Genomic DNA, 15485 nt, shown 5'->3' on the forward strand with positions numbered 1-15485 from the left:
AAGCAAATTTGGCTGGCCTCCCGAATCTTCAATCATTAAATTATGGAATATTGAAGTAGTGCATGATCTTCTGCAACACATCATAGAAACTTGCAATTGAGTTTTCGCGGAAATAAGCAAATTTGAAAGCTATTTGATACCAATATTTTCAAATATATCCTAAAATTTTGTAACACTTTTCTGTAGTTGCTTTATTAGGTTAAACTATTAAGGCAACTACAGAAAAAAAAGTGTTACAATATTCTGGGTGAAATGATACAAATTTCGGCGAAATTTGATTTGAATTTTAGCAGAATACCGTATCCAATGAAGCTGCTTAAAATTAAGAATGAGGCCAAATTTAGATCAAGAGCGCAAAGCATCAATCGAATAGTAAACAGTCTAGCAAAAACTTGAGAAAAGGGGTCTTTTGCAGATCTGCCCCCCCCCCCCAGCATAGTGGTCATATAACGTATATACCCAACCAGACATGGAAATTATACCATAGTTAGTTGGAGCCAATGACTCTATCTTATTCCTGTCAAAAAGTGTGCAGGGTTTGCGAAACAACAACTGACTAATTCTCTCAATTACTCTTCTTTGACTCATTTGAATATTGCATTGCCATTAGCTATATAAAATCAACTGAAGAATCCGGATCTCGACATCCAGCGTAAGGACAGCAAGTTGAATGCAAAAACCAAACAGATGAATATGCTGGACAAATATTTCAGATAATCACAAGCTTAGGTTTTGGTTCACACGTAATATTTGACCATGGTTTCTAATGCTAGTTGACATAGTAGCAAAAAAAAAACAAAATAACGCCATGACTAAGCTGGATAGTGTAATTAGTGAAACCTTTAAGCCTCGACGAGGTCAAAATGATTAAGTGAACACATAAAGGTTTCGCAGGATCAAAATACGAGAATTTGTCGATTGGCCAAAATTGACCAGAAATGAGAAAAACTCGTGCAACAATGATTTTGTCCCTCTACTAAGAATATGGCGGAGAAATTTCTTGCGGAAATGATGTTAACCGGCTCATATTTAGGTTAGTTAACGTGATTTGTCAAGACCGGCTATTAAAGGTTTTCTCTAATGAAAATCGATATTTTTCAAATCAATGAATACTACAGGTATATTCTAAGTTTAACCGAATATTTCCTGCAAAATTCTCAAAAACTGTATCCCGATGAATTAGGCTTATAGTGGAAGAAGAACAGTGATTGAAAACAAGCACGACTTCCGCCATTATGGCCAGGGTGCGGGAGCTCCACTTCTGTTGTCCAATTCGGGTCGCCTGAGACTGGGGTGAACCCAACACAGCGGGCGGATGTTATACAGGCAAAATTGTACAGCTGAGGTTGTTCAGAAGTGCTGCTCCACCTCCAGGTTTTTGCTGGGGGCAAGTAGGTGAAGGTGTCCAGATTGTGGGCACCGTAATTGCAAATAGTGACAAATAGACACAACAAACAATTGACTTTTTGCCTTTCCTGTAATGCATCAGAGGGAAAGACCAAAAGATGCATCAGTCGGATAATGAGCAATTGTTATTTGCAAAACTAAATTCCAGTTTTATTAAGCCGATGCAGAAAACGTGAATTTAACATTGCTAGGATATGAGGAAAAGCTACAAATCCCAGCAGAAGTTGTCTTTAAACAAATCCCAGATTGAGTTGCCAAATCTGATAGAGTCGTAATTTTCAAATAAGGTTACGTGACTCTGGTAAAGGCACTGCAAAATATTAGTTCGCATCTCGAACAACTATTTATTGATGTCAGATTTTCTAAGTGACTTCGTCAGAGTCAGGTAACCGTGCTTAAAATACGCATTTGGGAGTTTCATAATGTGGAAAGTTTTCGGCTGTTCATAATCTGGCATGGTATATAGGAATATCTGGCATAGTAAAGACTGGCAATGCTGATTTTCGACATTTTAAAACGTACAGGTGTGTGTTACAAGCTCTCTTAGTGCGATCCGAAATGGAATACCTTTTTTGAAAATCATACCTATCTATAAATATGTGGAGATATCTCGAACTCTTCTTTCATTACAGCTAAGAAAACTCTTAGAGAAATCGCTTGCAGCTGATCTGATCGCTAATTTTTGAGGCAACTGAAACTGGGACGCTTTACAAAGTCTCGGTCTTTCCTGTTATAGCCCCCCCCCCCCCCCCGGATGCCATAATGAAGGGCTATTATGGGAAAGATCGCAAAGTTTAAACTAATTACGTTGCGATGAAGTTTGATTTAAATTGTTGCATGGTAGTTATCTAACAAGACAATGCTGAACATACGACGTGTCATGTCTTTGAGGTAAATGGGAAAGAGAGAGATTTGCTCTTAGGCATCACATTTTGCTCCTCATCTTGGATGGCGTTGTTCATTGGTAGCCGAGCTTCCCCGACAATTGTATTACGTGTCTGATTGTCACACAGTTTTACAGAATGGAGGTCCGATGCTAAAGCACTGTTGATGCCGTTGTTGTAGCCAGCATTGCAGTTTGGAGATAAAATTTGCCTCTTTTCTTGCTGAAAAAAAATTACGACTCGAGGAGGAATATTGGTGTGGGGAGGGGATATTAGGCGAACGCTCAATTAGGCGAGGCCAATTTCTGTAGCCATTAGGCGAAAATTTTCAACTAACTTTTGTGGAAGTTGGGCGATAACTAATTAAAACACTTAAAGACGGTACTGCAAAATCAACTTGACGCTACAAAGTATTCAAGTGTCCCTAATAACTGTCTCAACATAATAACAGCTTACAAAAACACAAAAAAAAACACATTTTTCTCTGTCCGCTATAACTTTTAACAAAATCCGCTTCTCGGATATTAACAAGGGTTGAAAAAATGATGTATCAATTTGAAAAATAGTTTATTTTACATGCATTTTATCAACTCATTTTCATGTTAAGACAACTTTTAGGGACACTTGAGTACTTTATAGTGGATATTGAAGAACCGTTTCTAACGATTTTAATAGGTTTTTGCCTAACTTCCCAATCTCGCCTTATTCTTTTTATTTTGTGTTTCCCCGAGTATTGGCCAAGTCTTAAAAAAATCTTATAAGTCTGACAAGTCTTGGCTAAGACTTGGGTAACACTTGCAAGTTGATTCCCAAGTCAAAACCAACTTTTCAAAAAATTTCCAGTGAAAATTTTGAATTTTAACTTTTGGGCACTTTCCCGAGGTGCTATAAAATGATGCCGGGGGAATACCAAACCGTATACTTTAGCACCCCGGGGGGTCCATTGCGGGTATTTCAGAACTAATTGAGGGTATTTCAGGTGTTCTGGGCCGTTTTCAGCCGTTTCAGCCCCTAAAATAGCCGAAATCACCGAATTTCTGTATAAGCCATTGACGTTTTTTTCGGCCAACTTAGACGTTTTTTCGATCATTCTCGACGTTTTTTTCGACTATTTTTGACGTTTTTTTCGGCCATTTTTGACGTTTTTTTTCGGCTAGTTTTGACCTATTTTTCGGCCATTAAAACTTGTATTAAGACTTGGCAAGCTAAGTTTAAAAATTTGTATCATAAACGTTGATCTGATTTTGTTGTCAGTTGTTGTTGTTGCTCTTCTCATTTTAATTTTCTTGCTAATGTTTCAAATTGAGTACTAAAATTAATAGCAGGTTCTTTATGTTAGTGAACGTGATCAGTTTTGTACTTCGAGTCCTTTCCCGAATTCTTCCAATTGTTTTTTTTTTCATTCTAACATGTAAATTTCACGACTTTAACCAAAAGCTATACACTTACAGGTCAGTCCATGTGAATCAAATCACCTGGTATCATTTGAAAGTTGAAAGTATCGGGATTCACATAGCAGTATGTTTATATGATTTAGCTTATAAGAATCTTTAAAAAAAACGAAAAACCCGGAAAATAATCACTTTTACTGTGCCATTCCCCCCCCCTTAAGTACTTCACCCAGAGCTGTAACAAACTGTGTTGAGCCATTGTGTCATTACATAGCAAACTATTTTCTATCACTATGGCAGAAGAGGGAACTTGGGCTTGGAAATATTACACACTGTGTAAGTAAAGGGGAGGTACGGGCAATTACGGAAAACATTGGTTAAATTTATTACTAACTTGGCCTATAGAACAGTTGCTACTACTATGATCTGCCTCACACTCTTCAATCGCCGCAGCAGCTGTCGTGATCTCATTGGTTGTCACGGTGTCACACTGATATTTGAACAGACTGTTAGGCTTGTACGATTTGGGTAACGGGTTGTTCGCAATGTTGATCAAACACCTCTCCCGGTCAAAATGGACGCAATAAGTGGTGCGATTGTCAACGCTGTCAACCACATGACCAAACGACTGTGAGTTCACGATTCGCCCTCTAGCGGTGAAATTGACGAGTGATGTTGAGGAGCGCAATACTTTTCCAAAGTTACGAAGGCTTTCAGATTTGGGAATTGATATTTTGTTTGTTTTTGTTTGTTCACACTGGATTGGGTTGCTGTTTTGATGCGATGCGGGTGTAGAATAACGTCTGTTTCATGTTGCAGTCCTGTTTCAAATTAGTGCAAATATAAAAAAATTTTGTTATTGTGAATTCGTAAGATTATTTGGTAGCAGAGGCTACCAAATTTGATTCTTTTATCTGCGTTAACAATTGATTCTTTTATCTGCGTTCACAAAAATTTACCCAATATTTATCAACTCCGAAAAAACAATAGAAAGAATCACATTTAATTGATTTGAAAAGCAATCAAAAAGCAAAAGCAAACCATAGTATTGTGCATTTATTCTAAGAATTTTTCAATCATTTTTTGGATCTATTCTGTTCCCCCCCCCCCCCCCAGCTTAGTGAGCATAAATTTTTTATGACCCCCAGACGCACGTGCTATTTTCTTAACAACATAGAATTTGTAACTGGGGGTCATAAAAAACACTGGGGGGCAAAACAGAATAGATCCCATTTTTTTTAAGTTGCAACGCCTTTGTGCAACTTCGAAAATTGGAATTTTATAAGACATAAATCAAAAAACTCTCTGCGCTTTCTTCGCTTCAAGAAAACCTTGAGGATGAAATTGGAAGCTCAGATAAATTATTGCAAAAGATTTTAATACTCAACAAACAACAAAAGAAAAATTTCATAAAAAAAATACGAAAAAATAACCTTTTCACCTTGAGTAATACCAGCAGTTCCCAATTTCTAAGTATTAGTAACTAAATTACTGTTTAAGTCCAATGTTCGATAACAGAAGTCAACGCTCTGAAACAAAAGTGAGCCTTTGAAAACAAAAGTCCAAGGTTTAAGTCATGAACAATATTAGGCAGAATACCGGAAACGACTCGAAGAATCGTGCAATAAAAACTCTTTCACATGAACCTATTTTTTCAGAAATATCAAAAAAGAAATAAAAACAACGCAATTTATAGATAGAAACAACCAATTATTAGTCAGAAATGTGGGTCGGTAGGGGGTGTAGGTATGTGTGGGTGGGGAGGGGATGGTGGGTGGGGCGGGGAAAGTAGTGTAGTTGGAAGTGGTAGGTTGGTGAGAGATTGGTATGTGTTGGATGGGGTTGGTGTTACGGGTTGGCGTTTGAAACTGTCAACACAAACCATTTGAAGTTTCCCGCCTTTGCTACTTAAATTACTTTACATTTCACCATTAACAATGACAGCAAAAGCCAGCCGCGATCAAGGGCATAATTGTAAGACCAAAAATTAAACAAGATCATCTCAGATTTTGAGACCAGAGCGTTCTTTTAGGATGAGTTTCTTTAAGATTAAAAGAAAAATGTCTGAATGTCAGTAAAATTTCTGGGAACGATTAGGCATTGGCAGCTCGATTCATTTTGGAAACATTTACCGTTTCAGCTGTAGCTGACTCAAGCATCCTGAAAATATCGGATAACATATAAATAACTAGTTACCTGATCACCGACAATAAACAGTATTATGCAGACTGTGATTCGTCACTAATTATAATAAGTCAATTATGAATTGCAAAACAAACAAATTGATGCTACAGAGAAAAATTTACGCTGAGCAGTTTCGTTGCTCAAAGGTTTTTATCATCATTGCTGGAAAGAAATTAATTTCATCGTAACGTCGATAGTTTTGAGGAGCAGTGAAAAACGTTGCCAACAATAATAATTAAAATTTAGGCAAAAATAATCAATCGCTAACACTTTGACCAGCCCTTTTTAAAACTGTTGCGAATCAAAGATGCGCTTAAATCAAAGAAACGCTTAAACCATTTGCGCTTAAATCAAAGAAACGCAAGTGGAAGACACACGAAATAGAAATTTGTTTTTCTGTCGCTCATTTGTTGTAGTATTATGGCCACTCAATTGCCCTCCTGGGCCTAATTTTGCTATCCTTTTTTAGTCGGCCTTTAGCATTAGTTAAGTCTCACTTTTGACTCGTGTCGAGAAAAAGTGCCCAATTTTTACCATTTGATTCTCTAATTAGGTCATAACCTAAAACTTAGTCACTCGTGTGCTTTTTGCTTGGCCCTATGGCGACTCAGACTCAAGTTTGAATTGGATTTTGTCTAACTTTAGTCTAACTTATAAGAGACATTTTTAAAAGTGACAATGGTTATTTTCTTGAAAAAAAGTCCTATGACACTTCTTGTAGCTCGATAAAATTTAGATTAAAAAAGCAGTATAGAATAGTTTGTAGTAGAGTGGTTAAATCAAGTACTGCGATTCTTAAGAAATTGACAGAACCAAGGTTTTCATCATAACGAAACCATAGTCAGAAAATATCCATTTTAGGGCTTTATTGGAGACATTTTTAAAATTTACATTGCTCATTTTTTCGAAAAAAATTCTGAGATACTTCTTGCAGCTAGGTAAACTTTAAAAGTAATTAGAGCAGTATAGAAATTGTAACAAACAAGTTAAATCAAGTACTGTACCTCTTAAAAGTTTGACAGAAACAAAATTTTCATCGTGAACGAGATCAGAAACAGAAAAGAAGCCAATTTAGAGCCTTATTAGAGCCATTTTTTGAAAATTGACAATGGTTTTTTTTAAATAAAAAGTTCTTTGATACTTCCTGTACTTAGATAACCTATAAAAAAATTAAAGCAGTATAGTAAAAATTGTAATAGACAAGATAATCAAGTACTGCATTTCTTAAAACTTTGACAGAAACAAAGGTTATCATAAAAGAAATCATAGACAGATAAGGATTAAAAACTGTACGACAATCAATCTTCAAGCAAGTCTGGAACAAAATTTGAGCAATTTTTCACTGATTTTTGTCCTGTATTATGGAATAATAATACAGATACTCCATTTCACGTGAAGGAAAATTTTCAGTCCCCAAAAACTGACATAAGTTTTAAAGATAATTGCTTTATTCTTTCACAGGAGCGCAAAAAACACAAATTAATCAACTTCAAGAAGCCACATAACTGAAACTTGTTTTGACAAAATTGAGCGTCCGAAATAATTGATTCATATAATTTACAGAAAAAATGGTGCAGCAAAAAATTGCGGAAAATTTATATCAAATGATTGTGAAGCAAATTGTTTAACAGCAAACTTAACCGAACCACGAATTTGTCTCCAGACAAAATTTTAAGCAAAAACTGACAGAAAAAAAGCAAATTTTATATTCCGCAGGCAAAGTAAGCGGAAAATGCGTTAAAAAAACCGAGAATTTTTTCCGAACTGGAATTTACAATCTTTGTAAAGTTCGTTGCCTTCTAGTTCAAGCTGCCAAGTGATATTATAGTTTATCGCCGAAAGATATATAATTATATATTTATATATTTTCAATGTAATTATGAGTCAAGCTTTTGCCCATTAAAGTTTGATAGCTTGCGATTTATTCAAACTTTATGAGTCTGTAAACTAGTTATTAGAGTTATTCTTAAAAGCTTTTTTCATTAAGTAATTGATGACTTTAATCGATAAATCAAAATTTTCTTTATTTTTGCGGTGAAATTTAATGGAATGCCGTTTTTTTTCTATCAATAAAAAGCGCGCCGTGGTAAAAAAAAACAGGACTGCATGGCGGGGCGTAGTTTTTGTGCAATTTGTTGATGTTGTTGATTGAGAGCGGTGATAGAATTTGAATCAGTAGCAATGAAAGAATGATCTCGACTGATTTGGGTAGACTTGTTTACATGAATTGGTCTCCCTTTCCTCTCCAAGGTGCCCTTGTCTGTAGGGTGCCACATGAGGGCCTCAGAGTAGGCAGGGGGTAACTCCACAGCCAGGTTGAACTCATTTGCCCAATTTTGAAGCAAGGTGCCACCTGTTGAGACTCAAATTGAAAAAAGAAATTATCTTCAAATTGAGAAAAATTTATAGTCAAATTGAGTTCAAGGGAAGAATTCGAAAGAACTATATCGAAAAAACCGTATTTTAGAAAAAAAAATATTTGGGCGCATACAAATATGGGGTACTTCTTTATAAGGGGCTATAAATTGTGGAATATGAAAACTGATTCCAATTTGAACCCCCCCCCCCTTTGAGAGGTCTACCATATCAAGTCTTTTCATACGTTGACCCAGCCTCATTTCATAGACAATGCAGGTCGATACAGTCTTTACATAAGTCGGCTTCTCAACGACGGCTTTCATACATGGAATTGAATTTCAAGATCTATAATAATCTGTCTTACTTATATTCAGAACACAGTTCAGATGCATCAATGGCTCAAATGAACAGACTTTTATTGCTGCTGAAAACTCCCCAGGCTCATGAACGAGCCCATTACCCCGGTACCCTTTAGTGTTGCATCATTGTATGATTACACCCTAAACCAAATTCCCCCAATCAGTATCCAGCTAACCTTGACTCGATTGGATAAGACAGTTCTCGTACTCGGATCCAAAGGCATCATTTCCGGTTGACACAACATGTCCATTCATATACAGCCCAGTTCTACTGTCACAACTAGCTCTCCCACTCTCAGAACCTTGAGTAGTAGTCGAAGTGTTGTTAGATCTACTCCTACTTGTTGATTGTCCTGTTGAGTCCCTCGGATTCTGGCGTTGATTGCCATCAGGTGAAATCTTGCAAAATATCTTCTCAATTGTGACGTCACAATGAACAGTTTTGGTTGCCAGAAACAGTCGGAACAACCAGGAAAACCCGAGTAAAGTCATGATCCAATACAGGGTGTGACTGATATACCAGGGTCGCCCACTTCGAAGACTTCGGGTGAACCTACCCCTGTCAGCATCGTTATCCCGTTCTTTGATGTCCCCCAATACAGTTAGCTCACGGACGAATTCGACGTCGCTCAAGTGCATGCCTTCACATGTTTCGATATAGTGGTCTTTGCTCTCACTTTCAGTAAGAAAGCTGGCCCTCTGAGCCAAGTACTCGTTCTCTGCCTCTACGCTGGAAAAGCCGAAGCTCTTGTACAGCCTAAAAATAACCTTTATTTCTGCTTCTGCTTTCCAGAAAAATTTCACTCACCATGATCTGCAATTTTATTCCACTAGACTGAAGTAACCAGTTTTGATATTGAATTTCCCCATCTTTTCGAATTCTTACCTATCAATGCTATAGAGCACAGTTAGAGCTGTGTAGTATACAAATGCCCTAAATTGAGTGCCCATTTGTCAAATATTTCAGTTCATTTTGTTGAGTAAGACTAACTATATACAAGGGATATCAGAATTCTAAGGAAAAAGTACAAAGTTCTAATGTCGAAGAGGATAACTTAAGAAGAGTATAAAAAATCAAAAAAAACTTTGAATCAAAACTTGGTTACTTCAAATGAAGAAAGAAAATGACAGAATCTTGGGGTATAATTTTGTCAACTTGATAGATTTCATAGATTTTCATCTGCACCAGCAGTTTCCATAAAAGTACATTTCCATATGTTTTCTTTACATTGCAAATTCCACGTCAAATATAACAGAAACTTCAAAGTTGAAAGTTCCTGCATTTTGGAATAATTATCTCGCTACAATCAGCTTGAAACGCTGAATGCTTCGGACCTACATTACCTGGCCAATGTCTGAATCAACGAGTATACGTACTCGATTTTGACGTGCATTTCCACGACCTTTGCCTTAAAATCAGAGTTGTAAGCGTGTATGGAAACGAGGTACAATAGACTATTTTAGTTCAAATTTTGCTTCAAAACCGGATATATGTGCAGTGACTTTTCTTAAAACGTGTTTTGGGTCTAGCGCAAAATTTGTGGCACTTAAAGTAACTTTTTCCAAATAAATAAGACGATGCCAATTAGACTGAAATGAAAGAAAGCCGAATTGGGGAGTGAACTCCAAGATTTTCCTCTAAATTTTAGTTATAGATTAAGGGGACATTTAACAGTTTTGCCATCACACATATCATTGTCAACAAAAACAATTTAAGTCTTTGAATTGGGTCTCAAACAATTACAAACAAAAACCGGTCAATAAAATTTTAGGCTAATTACATGTTCAAAACTGTGGAAATAGGCTAAGCTTATCCGTGAATAGTCGTGACAAGAAGTAAACTTTTTCATTTTTCAACGTAACAAAATTTCATTGTCGAAAATGGCATATCGTGAAAACTGGGGACAGAGTTTTGTCACCCGATTCTGCAGAACGCAAATTATATTGAAAAGTGTTTTTTCGGACCTTGACCACGTAACGGAACGCAGTGCTTTTGACATATTATAGCGTTATATAAAAGATATATAGTCGTTTCGTAGCACAGGGCGAGTAGACTATATACAATCTCTATCAAGATCAAACACTATTTGAAAATTCATTTTTGTGATTCATATTATCAAATAATTCGATATCGTACTATACTATCAAAAAGACTTAAAATTTTCTAATTTTTTAGGAGATTGTTTTCGTTTGTTTGCGGCATTAATTAATTTGCTAACCTTTTGGTTAAACTTTTCAAGAAAACTTTTGTGTTTTGACTTTCTTACTTTGAAACAGCTTTATTTGAGAACTCACAAACTTTTCGTTTTTTACTCGACTTCTCCAAGTCTCAACTCTGCCCGCTATACAAATCAGAACATTGTTTGATAGCTATCAAAAAGTAATTGAAAAACTTTGCCCATAAAATCTGGATCCATAAAAATCAAACACATTTTAAATGGCGTGAAAACACATAAATAATTATATCAAGCTAGTTTGAGAGCAGTTAATATTTAAATGTGAAAACGGACGTTATCTTTATTCAAATTATCAGCCGGGATTATTGAACTGACCCCAGCTTTTTTCCTTGAACCTGAAGAAGCACTGAGTACCCTCAACAATTACAGAAGATGACTTATGGAAAATCGACGACTACAGCGTTCCTCAATTTAAGTAAAACATATGAGTGTTGCTCCGACCTGAGTATGGTGATGGGTTTGGAGTTGAAGTGAGGTGGTAGTCGAGTGACGTCATCGACAGTGAACGAGGAGAAGTCGAATGCGGAGAGTGCAGTGTGGGTGTCGAGTCTCTCTAGGTAGTCCTGTGTCATCATCACCCTCTCCCCATTTCTGTATGAGGACACCTGCGGAAACATTGGTGAGTGCATCTACATCTAGCACAATTGCACAAGCACGCTCACACACATGCTCACACTCACACACACTTCAGGTCTATTATTTCCATTTGGACATACCCATGTGGACGCACATCTGACTTATTACACCACCAAAATCCCCAAAATACACCACACAGTGAGATAACTGAATCAATGAGATATTCGTCCGTACCAGTAATTCGAAAGTTATGTTATATGTTGACATTTGTTATGAATGTTATTTTAATGGCACAAACATTCTTTTCGAACAAAAACAATCTATTAAATTGATAGGAACACCAAACTGCACTTACCAAAGTCTGTCAACAGAAACGTTATGTACGCAACCAATCTCACAAATCAAGTTATACAAACACGCATAATGAAGCTGGACAAAAGCATGAAAAAAGTATAAATCATAAAAATAAACCGCATAAGAGTAAATAACATTTAGAAAATCAACCGAATGTTATTCACAAGAGTTTGAGCGACATTGTCAGACTAAGTTTTGTCTTCAAAGCAGGAAGACATAAAAAATCAAAGCAATTTTTATGCGAACTGTAACACTTCGGAAACAAAGGTAAACAATAAGAAGTTTGCTAAGAAATTATTTGGCGAGAAATTTTTGAAAACTTTTAGTGCTTAATAGAGATCTGATGAAAATTAAGCTTCACCAAAAATCAGAGAAGAAACAGAATGCAAAAGGGAAAAAGGAGCTACTTTAAAAATAATAACATGAGACAAAATTTCAAAGTTGCCGCGCAGAATGTGAGTTCTGAAAATGCGTCAATTGCATTCTCAAAATACGTCAATGCACGCCAACGCTAACAAGGAGGCTCGGTAATGTGCGTTCCCAAATAAAGTTCTGACCCCGCTCCTCCATATTTCGACCTAATTGTCTACGCAATGAGGAAGAGACAGAAAACTTTCAAAAATACACAATTTATTACCACTAAAACAAAAAACTAATACGGCATTAGACGGCCGATGAGACATGCCATTAACGAGAAAACGACACAATACAAACTCAATTTTCAAATAACAACAACAGTAATTACACACAAAATTCGGTGCCTATAATTAAAGGAAAACAAAATAACAAAATCAAAAAAGCATCAGAAAAAACCTAAACAATACAAATACAGCTAGGCTGCGCAAAAAGTCATGGGACCTGGCCTTAATGAGAACATATAATAATACGGCAACCGCAGCACAAAGAACTGAGTTCAATAACGTGTTTCCATTTTTCATAAATCACTATTTTAAATGTGATTAAAACAATTATGTATCAACTGAAATCAATAAAAATGTTGTTCCTCTTGAGGTATAATTGGGGGAGCAATTGAGCCATTTCCTTTTATACGTATTGGGGAAGCATTTTACGACTACAAAAAGATCTAAAAATTTGGTAAAAGTAAAAAAAAAGTAAAACAATTTAACAAGAACACGATGCTGCAGCCGTTAAAACCATAAGCAATTCACTGAGCAAATTAATTAGGTTCAGTTGCTTATTCCTACTTTCTCACAGTTGCGCATTGTTGCAAATTCATTGTTTCAATTCGAAAGTCACCTCCCCATTAGAGTATAATTGTGGCCAGGAAACAAAAGACCAACCTTAAAAATGGGCAGATACACAGAAACCGCATTTTTTAAATGAAAATGTGTAGTATCAAAGTCAACAAATCTTTAGTGGAAAACAAATAAAGAAAATCTTAGATCGCTAGAAAGAGATTCACATCTGTCTTTACAGATAATAGCTACATATTGACAAAAGAAAGATGAAAAAAGTGACAAAGTTCAAAAATTCACTGATTTTTGTAAAAAAAATTCGCAAATAATGAAAACCTTAAATTTTTAACTACAAAACAAAATGGGTCATCTTGCAACTCCTTGCGAACTAATTTGGGCTTCTTATTTGTGAGACCAAGTCATAAGTCCACAAGAGATCACAGAGAAAACACAAGAAAATTTCACAACAAAAAGTTCACGAAATTACGTTATTGATGCCGTTAAAAATATGAGACAAAATAAATCATGTATCAAAAACATACAATCTGTAAAAAACTGTGTATAAGTTCATTACAATGCTGATAGGACTTGTCAAAAATGAGACATGTCAAGTTCAAGAACAATATAGAGAAGTTCAAAAACCCATTTGTTTTTGAAATAATTTATTTTCAACTTCACTAAAACCTTCCTAGCAATGAACTGAAATCAATCAATTGGTTCAATTATACATCAATAGGAGGGAATTGAGCTCATTCATTACTAAGAACATGTCGAACAGCTACAAAAAGGACGACAAGTAATGGTAAAAACTAGAAACCTAACAATTTTGCGAGAGAACGATATCGCAACCGTCAAACAAAAAGTTTTTTTCTAAATTAACTATGCTCCATTTCACATTCTTCAATCACCGTTGGACCTGTCAATAATGTGATGATTGGTCAAGTAAACAAAAAACGAACCTTAAAATTGCGCAAACATGTAAAACTCAAGTTCTTTTTGAAAACTTGTTGCACTCAAGCCAAGAAACCGTTAGTTATAAATAGAAGCAACATTAAAAAACTTTATTGCCTGTAAAAAAGAACTGATCTGTCGGTAGTGAGACAAAGCTATAAGTTGACAGAAGTAACAAAAAAGTTTAATAAAGTAAAACGTCAATTAGGTTTGATTTTAAAGTGAAACTAAGTCGGCAAAAAACAAATTCAGGTACAAAAGAGTAACCTAAATCAAGTTTAAAAAACAATTTGAAAAGCAAATAAGAGTTAATTGAGCTTTGATTTGAAAACACTTTCGCCGGTAGTTTACACAAAAGGTACAAAAATCACGAACTTGTTTTGAAAAAAATAGCGCACCCCAATACAATGCGAATACATTTTTTTGTAAGAGACCACGAAGAAAACAAGTTAAGCTTTGATGAGCCTTGATATATCTGCGGGTTCTAATAAACACCTAATTGTCCCAAATATTCTTGAAAGAGATAATATGGCAAAAGAACTATTTCAAAAATAATTGTTGCAGCTTGGATTTATATCCGCTAAATTAGCGAAAAACGTCCAATATTTTAAGGGAAGAAATCTTATTGAGCGGAAGTTAAATGTGGAGCCAACAGTTTTCATTTGGGCATATTTCAACAAACTGTGCTAAAAAAGCAAATTTGGAGACAATTTTGATGAAACTCTGAAACCTCTGAACTTCGAAAAATTTAGCAAAATTATAACCCAAAAAAAATCCGGAAGAAACTATTCAGCATCCCTCCTCTATCTGTAACGGTAAAATTATTAGCACTGTTATTGAAAATTTTAAACTTGACACAAATTTGGTTGAAAAATAGGGAAAGTGTGAAAAAAAACAACGGAAATCGGTCTGCAATTCATAAAACTCAAAACCTCAAAAAATCCTTGTTGATAACAAATTTCAAAAAAAAAATTAAATTACATATTCTACGATGGACGGGCTTCGGGCTTTCCAATGAAACCTCTCACAACTCTGTACGATGAATATATCGATCGGTGGGGTGAGAACAATGAAACAAAATCATCAGCTCATAAAAAAGTTCAAAGCTGTTTTTTTTCACATTAGCTCAGTGCTGTTTTTAGACATTTTTTTCCAAATAAAAAGGAATTCCGCGACAACGATTCAGCCCAATGAAACAAAACTAATTACATCACACCAAGACATACAAGATCTTTTTGACAAAACTTGTGATGACATATAGCAAGATATCCATTTTCAAGATTAATCTCTGTTTCATGATTAAAATTGGCAATTCTGAACAAGATCTTGCTAACAAAAACTAATTTCAAGAAAAAACATGCAAAGAAAATGCAAGTTGGTACAAATGTTGATCTTTTTCTTCACATAAACCACATTAAAGTCTTTTCATGATATTCAAAGTTTCTTTTGAAGTTTCTTTTCTCTGGGTTTTATCGCCTGAAATCTATATCTAAGACAATTTAGTGGTATTAAAATGCAAAACATGTCTCAATGAAGAGGAGGTTTCAATTTATACAAGTAAAAATATATTAACATCAAGTTTTTAGAA

At 35.4% G+C, this 15485-nt stretch overlaps 1 protein-coding gene across 9 annotated transcripts in view; it reads right to left on the minus strand.

The window, feature by feature from the left end:
- Positions 1–2157: 2157 nt before the first annotated feature.
- LOC142358020 (uncharacterized) overlaps positions 2158–15485 on the minus strand; it is a 137792-nt gene continuing 124464 nt past the window's right edge. For 8 of the 9 annotated variants that reach the window (XM_075409536.1, XM_075409495.1, XM_075409518.1 and 5 more), the window contains 5 exons: positions 11262–11425; positions 8760–9340; positions 7970–8228; positions 4077–4485; positions 2158–2513 (listed from right to left, as the gene is read on the minus strand). In XM_075409536.1, the coding sequence (XP_075265651.1) occupies positions 2286–2513; positions 4077–4485; positions 7970–8228; positions 8760–9340; positions 11262–11425 (1641 nt within the window). In that variant the 3' untranslated portion in view covers positions 2158–2285. The remainder of the gene's footprint in view (positions 2514–4076; positions 4486–7969; positions 8229–8759; positions 9341–11261; positions 11426–15485) is intronic. The other variant, XM_075409503.1, reaches the window with a different exon arrangement.

The sequence above is a fragment of the Convolutriloba macropyga genome, chromosome 2 (assembly GCF_964194025.1).
Source record: "Convolutriloba macropyga chromosome 2, txConMacr16.3, whole genome shotgun sequence".
NCBI lineage: Eukaryota > Metazoa > Xenacoelomorpha > Acoela > Convolutidae > Convolutriloba > Convolutriloba macropyga.